The sequence below is a fragment of the Anomaloglossus baeobatrachus genome, chromosome 4 (assembly GCF_048569485.1).
Source record: "Anomaloglossus baeobatrachus isolate aAnoBae1 chromosome 4, aAnoBae1.hap1, whole genome shotgun sequence".
NCBI classification, from domain to species: Eukaryota; Metazoa; Chordata; class Amphibia; order Anura; family Aromobatidae; genus Anomaloglossus; species Anomaloglossus baeobatrachus.
Genome location: NC_134356.1, coordinates 225,977,502 through 225,995,035, shown reverse-complemented (window position 1 = coordinate 225,995,035; position 17,534 = coordinate 225,977,502). Strand labels below are relative to the sequence as shown.

Here is a 17,534-nt window from a genome sequence, read left to right as displayed (position 1 = left end):
AAGCATCCGTGCCAGATAACGGGAATATTACACCAGTCAGCTGCTTCCCCACCAGTTTGTCTGCTAGTCTCAATGCAAATGTTGTGCTGTTTTTAGAAGGCTTCGGGATGCCTCTTTTCCCTGCCCTACTAGAAGACCTGTCAGTGTCAGGTGACAGCGCTGCTCTTTTTATCGAAAATTATAAAAGCTTGACTTTTGTTGGAAGCTGTGTTGTTTAGATCATAGAAACAGAATTTTACAGCCTCTCTGATCGGCCAACGACAATGTAATATGTAGGGTTTTAAAGGATGTGTACACTTTTACAACCATTTTTATTGGTTCAATATACGTAAAGTAAGAAACTTTGCAATTATTTTTTATTAAAATAATATAGAGTTTTGCAGATTAAGGGGTACTTTGCACAGTACGACATCGCAGGTGCGATGTCGGTGGGGTCAAATCAAAAGTGACGCACATCCGGCGTCGCTGTCGACATCGCAGTATGTGAATCCTTTTACATACAATTAACGAGCGCAAAAGCGTCGTTATCGTATGATCGGTGTAGGGTCCGACGTTTCCATAATTTCGCAGCAGCAACGGTACGATGTTGTTCCTCGTTCCAGCAGGCGGCACACATCGCTGTGTATGAAGCCGCAGGAGCGAGGAACATCTCCTTATCTGCGTCCACCGACAATGCGGAAGGAAGGAGGTGGGCGGGATGTTTATGTCCCGCTCATCTCTGCCCCTCCGCTTATATTGGCCGCCTGCCGTGTGGCGTCGCTGTGACGCCGCATGACCCGCCCCCTTAGGAAGGAGGCGGTTTGCTGGCCAGAGCGACGTCGCAGGGCAAGTAAGTGCATGTGAAGCTGCCGTAGCGATAATGTTCGCTACGGCAGCAATCACAAGATATCGCTGCTGCGACGGGGGCGGGGACTATCGCGCACAGCATCGCAGCATCGGTTTGCGATGTCGTAGTGTGCAAAGTACCCCTAAGTGCCCGTATTGACAAATGTGTCTTTAGTAGGGGATAAAACCAGATTCATGAAATGCAACTTTTCTTTAGAAAGACACAAACCCATTCCAGTAGGGAAGACCGTATACAAAGTGGAAAAACAACTCTGGGCAGACGTTTTTACATGAAAAAATACACCAGATTTATCAAGCACTTTTCAACGATATGGCCAAAATAATCACAACGGGTGACGAGCAAAAATACAGTAACGTAAAAAATGTCTCTGAACTTCTTCCACTGTTAAAAGTAGCATTAAGATGTGGCAACAGAAAGGAATAAGACATGACCGCATTTCCAAGATACTTTGGCCTCAGAAAGTTGTAAATATGCGGCACATGGATGATCTGACCTTTCACATCAAAACCATGCCATTATAATCAGTGGCATCCATGGCCAGCAGCATAATGTCATCTATTAAAGGAGTTATGGACTTATGGGACAGGGACGTAACACTACAACTTTACAAACCGATCATGCGACACCGTCTGAAATATGCGGTTCAGTTGTGGGCACCAGTTCAAGGAATGGATGCCCGGAGTGAAAAATGGTACAAAGAAGAAGAACCACAAAAGTGAGAAGAGGCAAATAGGATCTTTATTATGAGAAAAGATTAAAATAATTACATTTATTTAGTGTTCAGAAGAGACAACTAAGGGGGCATGATTAACTTGTAAAAGTACATGAATGGCCGTACAAAAAAATAGTCTAAAGGTGTTCCATGCAAAACCTCCTCAAAAGACAAGGGGGCACTCCATCCATCTGGAGAAAAAATGTTCAGAACCATTGCTCTGTGGAATAGTCTATCTCAGTCGCTAGACCCAGCAGGAGCCAATGATTAATTACTACATAGGCTTAAATGCTTTTTGAGAAGAAAATACTTATGCAAAGGTGTCAAATTCTTGTTCTGAATGTTAATCCAGACTGATCCACGCTCAACAAAATTAGCTTTTTTTTTTTTGTTTTTATATATATATATATATATATATATATATATATATATAGGTCTTGCTTTCTATCTACATCAAAAATGGGCTGTGTAGGAAGCTATATGGGGCCTGTAATGTATATAGGAGGCTATGTGGGGGCTTTTACTGTATATAGCGGGCTATGTGGCAGCTCATAATGTACATAGGAGGCTATGTAGCCCCACATAGCCTCCTATATATACTGAGCCCCCACATAGCCCCCTATACACAAAACTGGTAAAGAAAGAAATTCAGCTCACCCGATCCACGTGGAGACTTGAATGAGGGACAGGTGCACGGAAGATATGCCGGCCGGGCTAAAGAATCCAAGCAGAGGAAAAGAATTTCCAGCACCCACGTCCAGATAATATAATAAAAAAAAATTCTCTCTATTGGATATGCATTAAATTACAGGAGTCACATCCTGAGCATAAAAAAATCCCCTTGGAGATATGGGGTATGGTAGATGGTACACGTTTCGAGCGTGCACCGTGGATTGGGACTAAGAGCGGTGCACGCTCGAAACGCGTACCATCTACCATACCCCACATCTCCAAGGGGATTTTTTTATGCTCAGGATGTGACTCCTGTAATTTTAATGCATATCCAATAAAGAGAAAAAATTTGTATTATATTATCTGGACGTGGGTGCTGGAAATTCTTTTCCCCCTATACACAGTATGAGCCCTCACATAAACCCCTATACAGTATGAGCCCACACATAGCCTCCAAAATACAACATGAGGCCCACAGGCTACTATATACACTATGAACCCCACTTAACTTCATATACAGTAGGAGCCCCCACATAGCCTCTTATACACATTATAAGCCCCACTTAGTCTCCTATACAGTAACATACAAGCGTTTGGGCACCCCTGGTCACAATTACTGTTATTGTGAACAGTAATGCAAGTTAAGGATGAACTGATCTCTAAAAGGCCTAAAGTTAAAGATGACACATTTCCTTTGCATTTTAAGTAAAAAAAAGTTTTATCTTTTACATTTTAAAGTTAACAAAAAAGGAAAATGTGCTACTGCAAGCATTTGGGCACCCTGCATGGTTAATACCTAGTAGCACACCCTTTGTCAAGTATCTCAGCTTGCAAACACTTTTTGTAGCCAGCCAAAGGACTTTCAACTCTTCTTTGAGGGATTTTCATCCATTCTTCCTTGTAAAGGTCTTCCAGTTCTGTGAGATTACTGAGTCATGTTGCATGCACTGCTCTTTTGAGATCTAGCCACAGATTTTCAATTATGTTCAGGTCAGGGACTGTGAGGGCCATTGTAAAACCTTCAGCTTGCGCCTTTCGAGGTAGTCTATTGTGTATTTTGTCATGAGTTTAGGATCATTATCCATTTGTAGAAGCCATCCTCTTTTGAATGATGTTATCTTTGCATCAAGATTTTGTTAACATTTCTTTGAATCCTTTCTTCCCGCTACCCGTAAAATGGTTCCCCTACCGTTGGCTGCAACACAACCCCAAAGTATGATTTATCCTCCCCATGCTTAATGGTTAGTGATATATTCTTTTCTTGAAATTCTGTTCCTTTTTTCTCTACACATATCTATGATCATTGTAACGAAAGAGTTCTAACCTCATTGGTCCTCAGGGCTTGTTTCCAAAATGCATTAGGCTTCTTTAGATGTTCTTTTGCATACTTCTGATGCTGAATATAATGGTGAGGACGCAGTAGAGGTTTTCTTCTGATGACTTTTCCATGCAGGCCACATTTATGTAGATGTACCACAGCTCCAGAGTTTCATAAATCTTCCTGAAGGTCTTTTGTTATCAAGCAATCTACAAGCAGCTCTTAAGGCCCCTTTACACACTGAGACTTTCTAGCGATCCCACCAGCGATCCCGACCTGGCCAGGATCGCTGGAAAGTCTCTAAACAGTCGCTGGTGAGCTGTCAAACAGGCAGATCTGGCCAACGACGCAGTAGCGTTTGGAGACTTTCCAGCGATCCCGGACCTGCAGAACGACCTCGCTGGTAGGGAACGCTATAGCACTGTCGTTGTAACGGTGTCAAACACACCGATGCATGCTGCACAGCGGGAAACAAAAGGACCAAAAAATGGTCCTGAAAGATTTGTAGCGATCAGCGATCTCACAGCGGGAGCCAGGTCGCTGATGCGTGTCACACACTGCAATGTCGCTGGGGAGGTCGTTATTATGTCACAAAACCGGTGACGTTACATCGATATCGCTAGTGATGTTGCAGTGTGTAAAGGGGCCTATACAGAAAGTTTGCTTTTTCTTCCAGACCTTATCTTGACCTTCACTGTTCCTGTTAACTGTTGTTTCTTAATTACATTTCTAACTGAGGAAAGGGCAACTTGAATATGCTTTGCTATCGTCCTATAGCCTTATCCTGCTTTGTGGGTCTCCACCATTTTCAGAGTGCTATGCAGCTGGTTAGAAGAACCCATGGCTGCTGTTTTTTGGCACAAGGTTAGAAGAGGCTGGGTGAAAACTGAATTACCTTGCCTTTCTTAACAATGATAGTGAACAAGCCATTAGCCTAACAGGCTAATTAAGGTCTGAAACCTAGGTCAAAGCTATCTGAATACACAAATCTCCAAGGGTGTCCAAACTTTTGCATTGGCCCATTTTCCTTTTTAAAACGTCTTTTTTTTTTTGCCTAACATACATAGGAAATGTATGTATGCTTATTAGAGATAATAATAATAATTTTATTCATTTTTATAGCGCTATTCCACAGCGCTTTACATACATTGGCAATCATTTCATCTTCAACTTGCTTAACTGTTCACAATAATGGCGACTTTTGACCAGGGCTGCCTAAACTTCTGCATGCCACTGTATACATTATGAGCCATACATAGCAGCCTACATACATTTTGAGCCCAACATTGCCCCCCAAATGCATCATGAGCCCCAACATAGCCTATATTCATTGAGCCCCCACACACCATGCATGAAAACATCCCATACACATGAAAAAAAAAAAAAAAACACCACATACTCACCTTAAACCTGTTCCCCGATGCTTTGCACAGTACACGTGATGATGTGACTTCATCGGGTCTGCTGTGCCTCATGCTGATTGGTGAAAAACAGAACCAGCAGCCGCCTTCTCCAGCAATGTAGTCACTGCTGTCTGCTTCCTCAGGATGCAAATAGCTGTGACATCGGGCCGGGGACAGAATGGTGCAGCCTGCAAGTCACTGATTTCAGCCCTTTGACTGTCTCGGTTTGCGGGCCGGACTGGAACAGCCAGAGATAGGGCTTGATGTTCAATGCAGGCCGCACTTTGCCCAGCTCTGCTTTACTCCCTTCTCACTACACTTCCCATCATTCATTGTGCAGGGCTGCAAGCCACCACCTGTAACTCTGCCTAAACCCTTCCAAACCTCCCCCAGAGTCAAACACTGGCCTAGCACAATCTGTTCATGACAGTGGTACAGGGAATAGAGAGAATGCGTAAAGTACCAACCCTGCCAATAAAGATTATCCCCCTTCTCCTTTTCATTGACATTGATGGATGGGATGGTTCAATGCATAAGTAGATATCTAAATGTCTTCATATTACATAGGTGACACAGTAGGGTATATACAGATTATACAGGGTATCAAGCAGTGTATGTACATGCATATACACTGTACTGTAAGAGAGGGCTATGAATGAAAACCAAGTGAACTCTGCTGAATGCAACCTCAACCCACCTTTATGGCAAGCCCCACCCAACCATTAGTTTCCAGAGCCCGGATGTGCGGGAGAATCTGACGTGACATCACAAGAAGCAAGTGATTACATCAGCCAGGGATCATAAAGAGCAGCTCAGGTTAAAGCAGGATTTGACACCGCAACAAGTATTTATTGAAGTACTTATCTATGGCAGCCAACCCCTTTAATTACCTGCCTGTTCTGCTATGCAACAATCTTTCTTGGCTCAAAGCGGTCATGGACTGTGCCTGCCAGCGATTCTCATGCTTCCTGTGATGTCTTGTCCATAGAGCAGCTTCTTCTCTTCCGCTCTGCTATGTCGCAGGGGGTCACTGTCGATGTCATGCTGATTGACAGCCAGCTCCTCGCTACCTAACTGTGTGGGTCAATCAGCATGACATCAGCAGTGATCCATCAACAATGCAGACTAGAAGAGAAAGAACTGTTCTGTTAACGTGAGATCAAAGGAAGCGGGAGAGATTGTCACAGAGCAGGATAGGCAGGTACGGTAGGTAGCAACAATGTGTCGGTAAAGCTGGTGTCACACATAACGACGACGACAACGACGTCGCTGCTACGTCACCATTTTCTGTGACGTTGCAGCGACGTCCCGTCGCTGTCGCTGTGTGTGACATCCAGCAACGACCTGGCCCCTGCTGTGAGGTCGCCGGTCGTTGCTGAATGTCCAGCTTCATTTTTTGGTCGTCACTCTCCCGCTGTGACACACACATCGCTGTGTGTGACAGCGAGAGAGCGACGAAATGAAGCGATCAGGAGCCGGCACTGGCAGCTGCGGTAAGCTGTAACCAGCGTAAACATCGGGTAACCAAGGGAAGACCTTTCCCTGGTTACCCGATGTTTACGCTGGTTACCAGCCTCCGCTCTTGCTGCCAGTGCCGGCTCCTGCACTGTGACATGTGGCTGCAGTACGCATCGGGTAATTAACCCGATGTATACTGTAGCAAGGAGAGCAAGGAGCCAGCGCTAAGCAGTGCGCGCGGCTCCCTGCTCTCTGCACTGTGACATGTAGCTGCAGCACACATCGAGTTAATTAACCCGATGTGTGCTGCAGGAGAGCAAGGAGCCAGCGCTAAGCGCGGCTCCCTGCTCTCTGAACTGTGACATGTAGCTGCAGCACACATCGGGTTAATTAACCCGATGTGTGCTGCAGGAGAGCAAGGAGCCAGCGCTAAGCGCGGCTCCCTGCTCTCTGAACATGTAGCACAGCGACCTTATGATCGCTGCTTCTGCTGTGTTTGACAGCTAAGCAGCGATCATAACAGCGACTTACAAGGTCGCTGTTACGTCACCGAAAATGGTGACGTAACAGCGACGTCGTTGTCGCTGTCGTTTAGTGTGACACCAGCTTAAGTTCTTAGCCCTATAGGAAAAATAAAAGGCCCGGTAAACCACTCCAGTGTTTTGGTTTTGTTTTATTCAGCCCTAGAGTGGCACATTAAAGGTAACATCCCTGCCTACTGTTTTATACGTACCCTCTGGCATTTTCATGCACTTTCATTGCTGCACCAGTCCTGCGATGCCATCTTGTGACTGTATTTTCTGACTGGCCGGAAGTCAGAAGTTATATCACAAGCTCTCAATAAACCTATGAGAGCTAGAACAAGGCTCTCATAGAGATGCATTGATTTGTGACCTCCGGAACTCCATAAAACACTGGACCTGTCGACAGGTCACAAATCACAGGAGACCGGCCAGAGCGGCAGTGATAGAAGGTGAAGACGCCAGAGGATGAGTATAAGGGTATGGTTCCACTTGTGCACAGCTTCCGATGCGAGAGCATCGGAAGCGATATGCTGATGACCCTCTGCTGTGAGTGTCATTGGCTGCGGAGAAGAGGGGGGGAACACTTTCTCCGCATCTCCTCCACGGCCTGTCTCTGCGTACATTGCACTGCAGTCACATGACATGCGAGTGCAGTGCGATGTTTCACACGCTCCCATAGATTTGCATGGGGGTGCGTGAGCTGAGACTCTCTGCCAAACGCAGCATGCTGCGATTCATTCCGAATGCTGTTATGGCATGAGAAATCAATCGGACACTGCCCCATAGTTTTGCACTAGAGTTAGAGCAATCTGATGTTTTATCGGATTATACTCGTCCATGCAAAACGCAAATGGAACCGAAACCTTTGAGAGAGGGAAAGAGACTTAGATTTAAAGCACCACTCCACCAGATTATTCTGACCTGGAATTCTGTACATTTTTACTATTTTTCAACATACATGTAAAAAAAAAAAAAATTTGCTTGCTATATTTTTAGCATACATATTCCTGAGAAAAGGAAAAAAGCTAGCCACAATTAAAGCTGATATTAAAATTAATTTATTATCTTGTCTTAATTCTTGCTATTTTTTACTTCTCTGCAGATACAACTATATTCTGAAGCAAGTGTCGCACTTTTACAGCTAAACAATCCGAAAGATTTCCATGAGCTCAACATACAAGCGAAGAAAAATATGACTATAGAAGGAAAAGAGGTGACATTGAGCCCGGCTTATTTGCTTTGGGATCTGAGTGCTATCAGTCAGGTATGCAATTGACCAACTTCTTCCTAGGGTCTCCAGGCTGAGAATTTAGAAGTCTATGTGTCTGAATTCAATGTAACAGCATCTGTTAATTGACAACTACCTTGAATATAATTGGGGCTCAAAGGTCCCGGCTCATTTTTCATGCCTGGCAAAGTCATCCAGCTGGTGGTAGAAGATAAATAGACGCTTTGCTAAGCTCAACTGAAATAGGGGTCATATGAGCAATCATCAAGTCATTTACTACACAGAAGCTTCATAGAGCCTCAGAAAGAGTGATCCCATGAACTCAACTCACTCTCTCCATTCCCATATATATATATATATATATTATGGTAATTTAGTGGAACTACTGGTGTATTGTTAGGTCTAGACAAGAAAGTCTCATGGTCAAAAATTGGCTTTGAAATTATGTACCTAATGAGTTTAAAGCAGACCTGGGCAAGGGGCAGCCCGCGGGCCACATCCGGCCCGCCTGCTCTCTGTGACCGGCCCGCCTGGCTCAGGGCGTCCTTGCTGGCCGGTCACTGATGAGAGCAATCTGACCTGTTGTCTGGAGCTCCAGGCTCCGGGGAGTTCACTGGTCAGATCGCCGTCATCACGCTGCGTGCCGGGCAGGGAACACAGGACAGATCCTGCCGCACAGTGCAGGCAGCGGAACGCAGGAATCTGTCCTCAGTTCCCTGCCCGGCAGGTGCTCTCTGTGACACACGCGCGCCCTGATGTCGTCAGTACGGCGCGCGCGTGTCATTTGAAAAGTTCCCGCCCGCAGCAGAAGAAGCTGCAGCAGCCGGGGCCGCACAGAGAGAAGCAGCGGCGGGGAGATCTAGGAAAACAAGCATCGGCGCAGTCTGGGCATGCAAAAGAGAAGCAGCTCAATGAGCAGTAGTTTCGGGCCGCCCGTCTATCTGTCTTTGTATGTGCGGCCGCTCCGGCCCTGAAGCTCCCTGTCTGCAGTGACAGGAGGCCGGCAGCTGCACACACACTGCTCTACGAAGCTGCATTCAGCCTCTCACACGGAGCAGACCTGGGGGCGGGGCCGGAGCTTCACTTCAAAGAAGCTGATTCCTGACCTCCTGTTTCTGCTCTCCGCTGAGGCCGGCTCCACTGCATGTACAGACACTTTTTTTGAAGGTAAATATACATACGTGGTTCTGTGTTTGTGCTTTGTTGATGTGTGTGTGTGTGTGTGTGTGTGTGTATAGGAGGCCTGTGTGCGTGTGTGTGTGTGTGTGTGTGTGTGTATGCATGCATGTGTATAGGAGGCCTGTGTGTGTGTGTGTATGTGTATAGGAGGCCTGTGTGTCTGTGTGTGTGTGTGTGTGTGTGTGTGTGCATGTGTATAGGAGGCCTGTGTGTGTATGCATTCATGTGTATAGGAGGCCTGTGTGTGTGTGTATGTGTATAGGAGGCCTGTGTGTGTGCTTGTGTATGCATGTGTATAGGAGGCCTGTGTGTATGCATGTGTATAGGAGGCCTGTGTGTGTGTGCATGTGTATAGGAGGCCTGTGTGTGTGTGTATGCATGTGTATAGGAGGCCTGTGTGTGTGTGTGCGCATGTGTATAGGAGGCCTGTGTGTGTGTGTGTGTGTATGCATGTGTATAGGAGGCCTGTGTGTGTGTGGATGTGTATAGGAGGCCTGTGTGTGTGTGTGTGTGTGTGTGCATGTGTATAGGAGGCCTGTGTGTGTGTGTGTGTGTATGCATGTGTATAGGAGGCCTGTGTGTGTGTGGATGTGTATAGGAGGCGTGTGTGTGTGTGTGTGTGTGTGTGTGTGCATGTGTATAGGAGGCGTGTGTGTGTGTGTGTGTATGTATGTAGGAGGCCTGGCTGTGTGTGTGTGTGTGTGTGTGTGTGTATGTACGTGTATATATATATATATATATATATATATATATATATATATATATAATATAATACACACACACATACATACATACATACATACATACATACATACATACATGCATGATGCCGGACTACTATAACTAACTCGGTTCTACATCTTTTATATATATATATATATATATATATTATATATATATATATATATATATATATATAATGATGTAGATCCGAGTTAATTATATTAGTCCGGCCCTCTAAAACCAATCCCAATTTCTTATGCGGCCCCATGGAAAAATTAATTGCCCACCCCTGGTTTAAAGGGTAATCGCTCTATTAGCCTTTCATGCAGTCCAACCACCAACCATAAGAGGTGGTGCTCCAGAAATAGCCTTTTGAGCTATGCTACTCTGTTTCTGTAACTCTCGTAGAAGATATTATTTCCTGACTACTTAGATAAAAACTAACATTACTTCATGCTAATACCCATATAAAACCATATCCAAAAAGCTGATGGATTACTCTTGAACACAATTTATAAGATTTAAAATAATACATATTAAAATATATATAGACTTTTTTGTGTGAATGTTAAATCTCACAAAACTGAGGAAACCTTGGATGGCTTTCTGGTAAAATTGGGGAACAAGATCCCATAATTTTAAGATCATGGAGTGGGGGCTTACACTTTGACGTTTGACAGTTGGGATATCCCCTTTACGTAGTAGGATTTAAAGGGAACCTGTCAGCAGAAATTTTGCAATAAACCTAAAGATTCCCCCTCTGCAGCTCCTGGGCTGCATTCTAGCAATGTTCCTGTTGTTATTGTGCCCCCTTTGAGACCAAAATAAAGACTTTATAAAGTCTTACCTTTTTTGTATGCTAATCTTTTTTTGTGTACATGGGGGCGGGCTCTCTTGCGTCCGTTAGTCGCCCTCCTGCCGCTTTACGCCGTCCCCCATCGCTCATTTCCATAACTGAGGACGCCGCCCAGTGCTCCCGAGGTCTCGCGAATGCGCCGTGCCACTCTCGCGGGACTGAGCACTGTGCAGTGTGACCGCTGGTGACGTGATTGCGCAGGCGTGAGATGCCTCCACCGTTATGCTGTTCCGCTCCTCCCATCTATTTCCTGCTCCAGGGAAAGATGAGTAAGAGGTGACGTGTGTTCATCTGGCCAGCGCTTGCGCAGAACGGTGGAGGCAGAGGGGAAAGGGCAAGATTATGGGCGGGTACTTGCTGATGACAATCACAGCGCCGCCCATAATCTCACACCTGCGCAATCACGTCACCAGCGGCCACACTGTGCACAGTACTCAGTCCCGCGACAGTGGCACGGCACATGCGCGAGACCTCAGGAGCACTGGGTGGCGTCCACAGTTATGGAAATGAGCGATGGGGGATGGCGTAAAGTGGCAGGAGAGCGACTAACGGACGCAAGACAGCCCGCCCCACGTGTACATAAAAAAAGATTAGCATACAAAAAGGTAAGACTTTATAAAGTCTTTATTTAGGTCTCAAAGGGGGCACAATAACAACAGGAACCTTTCCAGAATGCAGCCCAGGAGCTGCAGAGGGGGAAACTTTTAGGTTTATTGCAAAATTTCTGCTGACAGGTTCCCTTTAACTGAACTTTTACACCTGTTTGCAAGCAGTTATGTCCTGATTTTTACTTATGTACATTTTGATTTTCAGAATGTTATGCTTATTTTGTGATTTTGTGTGGAGAATAATTAAATGTAAAACTACTGTTACTTACTACTGGCTGTTACCTAATATAATTGTTGACGAGTGATATTGGAATGACAAGTCTTTGTGGCCTTTAAATAATGTCAAAGGCAAATATCTTTAACATGAGATAAATGCTTAGGTCTTGTTTATATTTACTTAGCGTGTCACACCGGCACACAAGTCTATAATCTATATATATAATTGCCTTATTCTGTCTGTCTGTCTGTCTGTCTGTCTGTCTCTCTGTCTGTCTGTCTGGCTCCAAAATTGTGTCCTTACGGTGACACAAAGCTGATTGGCCACTGGGCTCTCCATGGCCCCGCCCCCCCCGCACGGATTGGCCGCTCGCCCAGGCTCCGCCCGCACACGGATTGGCCGGCCGCTCGCCCAGGCTCCGCCCCCCACACGGATTGGCCTCTCGCCCAGGCACCCTGCACGCATTGGCAACTCGGCCACGCCCCGCCCCCCCTCACGCAATGCACACTCGCTCTGGCCCCGCCCCCCGCACGCATTCTCCGAACCGACACGGAGCCACGACTCCCAGATGAGTACTGTACCCCCGGGAGCCCACATCAGCGTACGCCGCCAACCCAGCCGACACATACCCTCGCATTGCTGGGGTTGCCGCCGTATGCTGGTGTGGGCTCCCGTGCGAGCGGGGGACGGGATACGCTGGTAACCATGGTAGCATAGTTACCAGCGCATCAAGGTCCTGCAGCGGAACATACACATGCACACACATAACAACACACACACACACAATCAGATCACACTCACTCTCACACACACACACATCAGATCACACTCACTCTCACACACACATCACATTGCATCCACACACTCACAACATCCTGGGATATCGCTTGCTTCTCGGCGGCGATACTGTGGAGTGACCTTCCAGGACCTGCCGGAGGATCACATGGCCAGAAGCATGTGGTATCTCCGGATGTTGTGAGTGTGAGCGCATATGTGCGATATCTTCAGTGTGTGTGTGAGTGTATTCGATCGGATGTGTGTGAGTGTGTTCAGATGTGTGTGTGTGAGTGTATGCGATCGGATCTGTGAGTGTCGGCAGAGGAGCACGGCGTGCTGGGGGAGGCTGGGAGGAGAGAGGCTGATCCTGGGGGAGGCTGGGAGGAGAGAGGCTGATGCTGGGGTAGGCTGATGCTGGGGGAGGCTGGGAGGGTGTAGGCTGATGCTGGGGTAGGCTGATGCTGGGGGAGGCTGGGAGGTTGTAGGCTGATGCTGGGGTAGGCTGATGCTGGGGGAGGCTGGGAGGGTGTAGGCTGATGCTGGGGGAGGCTGAGAGGAGAGAGGCTGATGCTGGGGGAGGCTGGGAGGAGAGAGGCTGATGCTGGGGGAGGCTGATGCTGGGGGAGGCTGGGAGGAGGGAGGCTGGGAGTAGAGAGGCTGATCCTGGGGAAGGCTGGGAGGGGGAGGCTGATGCTGGGGGAGGCTGGGAGGAGAGAGGCTGATGCTGGGGGAGGCTTGGAGGCGAGAGGCTGATGCTGGGGGAGGCTGGGAGGGGGAGGCTGATGCTGGGGGAGGCTGGGAGGGGGACGCTGATGCTGAGGGAGGCTGGGAGGGGGGAGGCTGAGAGAAGAGAGGCTGATGCTGGGGGAGGCTGAGGCTGGGAGGAGAGAGGCTGATGCTGGGGACAGAGAGGCTAATGCTGGGGACAGAGAGGCTAATGCTGGGAGGAGAGAGGCTGATGCTGGGAGGATAGAGGCTGATGCTGGGGGCAGAGAGGCTGATGCTGGTGCAGCATGGGGGATGGAGCACGATGGGGGGTGCGCAGCATGGGGGATGGAGCACGTTTGGGAGTGCGCAGCATGGCGGATTGAGCACGTTTGGGAGTGCGCAGCATGGCGGATTGAGCACGTTTGGGAGTGCGCAGCATGGCGGATGGAGCACGTTTGGGAGTGCGCAGCATGGCGGATGGAGCACGTTTGGGAGTGCGCAGCATGGCGGATGGAGCACGATGGGGGGTGCGCAGCATGGGGGATGGAGCACGATGGGAGGTGCACACCTCCCCCCAACACACACACAGACACACACAACATACCACATACACACTGGGAACCACAAACACCGCCCTACACACACCCACACACACAGACAACGCTGCACACACACAACACCCAACACACAAACACCGCGGCATACATAAATATACGCACATACCACGCAACACACACACATTGCACAAAACATACCTCCCCCCAAAACACACCACACCCACACAAACCGCGCAACACACACACACACAACGCTACAGACACACAGCGCTCCACAAACAACGCAACACACGCAACACACATACAACACCGCTCTCACCCCCCACCACACCCAGACAACACCCAGAACATGTACAGCGCCCTACACAAACACTTGGTAACTACAGACAACAACATCTATATATATATATATATATATATATATATATATATATACAGTTAGGTCCAGAAATATTTGGACAGTGACACAATTTTCGCGAGTTGGGCTCTGCATGCCACCACATTGGATTTGAAATGAAACCTCTACAACAGAATTCAAGTGCAGATTGTAACGTTTAATTTGAAGGTTTGAACAAAAATATCTGATAGAAATTGTAGGAATTGTACACATTTCTTTACAAACACTCCACATTTTAGGAGGTCAAAAGTAATTGGACAAATAAACCAAACCCAAACAAAATATTTTTATTTTCAATATTTTGTTGCGAATCCTTTGGAGGCAATCACTGCCTTAAGTCTGGAACCCATGGACATCACCAAACGCTGGGTTTCCTCCTTCTTAATGCTTTGCCAGGCCTTTACAGCCGCAGCCTTCAGGTCTTGCTTGTTTGTGGGTCTTTCCGTCTTAAGTCTGGATTTGAGCAAGTGAAATGCATGCTCAATTGGGTTAAGATCTGGTGATTGACTTGGCCATTGCAGAATGTTCCACTTTTTTGCACTCATGAACTCCTGGGTAGCTTTGGCTGTATGCTTGGGGTCATTGTCCATCTGTACTATGAAGCGCCGTCCGATCAACTTTGCGGCATTTGGCTGAATCTGGGCTGAAAGTATATCCCGGTACACTTCAGAATTCATCCGGCTACTCTTGTCTGCTGTTATGTCATCAATAAACATAATGACCCAGTGCCATTGAAAGCCATGCATGCCCATGCCATCACGTTGCCTCCACCATGTTTTACAGAGGATGTGGTGTGCCTTGGATCATGTGCCGTTCCCTTTCTTCTCCAAACTTTTTTCTTCCCATCATTCTGGTACAGGTTGATCTTTGTCTCATCTGTCCATAGAATACTTTTCCAGAACTGAGCTGGCTTTATGAGGTGTTTTTCAGCAAATTTAACTCTGGCCTGTCTATTTTTGGAATTGATGAATGGTTTGCATCTAGATGTGAACCCTTTTTTATTTACTTTCATGGAGTCTTCTCTTTACTGTTGACTTAGAAACAGATACACCTACTTCACTGAGAGTGTTCTGGACTTCAGTTGATGTTGTGAACGGGTTCTTCTTCACCAAAGAAAGTATGCGGCGATCATCCACCACTGTTGTCATCCGTGGATGCCCAGGCCTTTTGAGTTCCCAAGCTCACCAGTCAATTCCTTTTTTCTCAGAATGTACCCGACTGTTGATTTTGCTACTCCAAGCATGTCTGCTATCTCTCTGATGGATTTTTTCTTTTTTTTTCCAGCCTCAGGATGTTCTGCTTCACCTCAATTGAGAGTTCCTTAGACCGCATGTTGTCTGGTCACAGCAACAACCTCCAAATGCAAAACCACACACCTGTAATCAACCCCAGACCTTTTAACTACTTCATTGATTACAGGTTAACGAGGGAGACGCCTTCAGAGTTAATTGCAGCCCTTAAGGTCCAGTCACACTAAGCAACTTACCAGCGATCCCAACAACGATAGGGATCGCTGGTAAGTTGCTAGGAGGTTGCTGGTGAGATGTCACACTGCGACGCTCCAGCGATCCCACCAGCAACCTGACCTGGCAGGGATCGCTGGAGCGTGGCTACACGAGTTGCTGGTGAGCTCACCAGCAACCAGTGACCAGCCCCCAGTCTCCTAGTTACAGCACACATCAGGTTAATTAACCCGATGTGTGCTGCAGCTAAATGTGCACAGAGCAGGGAGCAGCGCACACTGCTTAGCGCTGGCTCCTTGCTCTCCTAGTTACAGCACACATCGGGTTAATTACCTGATGTGTGCTGCAGCTACATGTGCACAGAGCAGGAGCCGGCAGCACAGGCAGTGAGAGCGGAGGAGTCTGGTATCAAAGGTAAATATCGGGTAACCAAGGACAGGGCTTCCTGGTTACCCGATGTTTACATTAGTTACCAGCCTCAGCAGAAGCCGGCTCCCTGCTCACTGCACATTAGTTGTTGCTGTCTTGCTGTCACACACAGCGATCTGTGCTTCACAGCAGGACAGCAACAACTAAATAATGGCCCAGGACATTCAGCAACAACCAAGGACCTCACAGCAGGGGCCAGGTTGTTGCTGGATGTCACACACAGCAACATCACTAGCAACGTCACAAAAGTTGTTCGTTACCAGCGATGTTGCTAGCGATGTTGCTTAGTGTGACGGGGCCTTTAGAGTCCCTTGTCCAATTACTTTTGGTCCCTTGAAAAAGAGGAGGCTATGCACTACAGAGCTATGATTCCTAAACCCTTTCTCCGATTTGGATGTGAAAACTCTCATATTGCAGCTGGGAGTCTGCACTTTCAGCCCATATTATATATATAATTGTATTTCTGAACATGTTTTTGTAAACAGCTAAAATAACAAAACTTGTGTCACTGTCCAAATATTTCTGGCCCTGACTGTATATATATATATATATATATATATATATATATATATATATATATATATATATATATAGACTAGAAGGTGGCCCGATTCTACGCATCGGGTATTCTAGAATTTACGTATTGTATAGTTAATGTACGATTTCTGTTATATATATATATATATATATATATATATATATATATATACAGAATCATACATTAACTATACAATACGTAAATTCTAGAATACCCGATGCGTAGAATCGGGCCGCCTTCTAGTCATATATATATATATAGATATAGATATAGATATAGATATATATATATATATATATATATATATATATATATATATATATATATATATATATATATATATATATATATATATAGATATATAGATATATAACTTGGGAAGATTGTTCTCCTCCTTGTTAGGCACAGTGGATGCTCTGCCTTAGTAATCAGCCTGTTTCCATTACTTACACGTGCATCTCCATAAATTAGAGTGTCCTCAAAACGTTAATTTGTTTCAGTAATTCAACACAAAGCGGGAAACACGTATATTATGTAGAGTCATTACACACAGAGTGATCTATTTCAAGTGTTTTATTTGTGTTAATGTTGATGATTATGGCTTACAGCCAATGAAAACCCAAAAGTCATTATCTCAGAAAATTAGAATATTTATTATTAAACTAAATGAAAAAATGATTTTACTGAAAAGTCTGTACAGTAAATGCACTCAATACTTGGTTGGGGCTCCTTTTGCATGAATTACTGCATCAATGCAGCGTGGCATGTAGACGATCAGCCTGTGGCACTGCTGAGGTGTTATGGAAGCGCAGGTTGCTTTTATAGCAGCCTTCAGCTCGTCTGCATTGTTGGGTCTGGTGTCTGTCATCTTCCTCTTGACAATATCCCATAGATTCTCTATGAGATTGAGGTCAGGCGAG

General features: G+C 46.2%; 1 protein-coding gene across 1 annotated transcript in view; it reads left to right on the top strand.

The window, feature by feature from the left end:
- Nucleotides 1–17,534, top strand: part of GNPTAB (N-acetylglucosamine-1-phosphate transferase subunits alpha and beta) — a 154,978-nt gene that overhangs the window by 70,885 nt on the left and 66,559 nt on the right. The window contains exon 8 of the mRNA XM_075344708.1: nt 8,037–8,198. Coding sequence (XP_075200823.1) covers nt 8,037–8,198 — 162 coding nt within the window. The remainder of the gene's footprint in view (nt 1–8,036; nt 8,199–17,534) is intronic.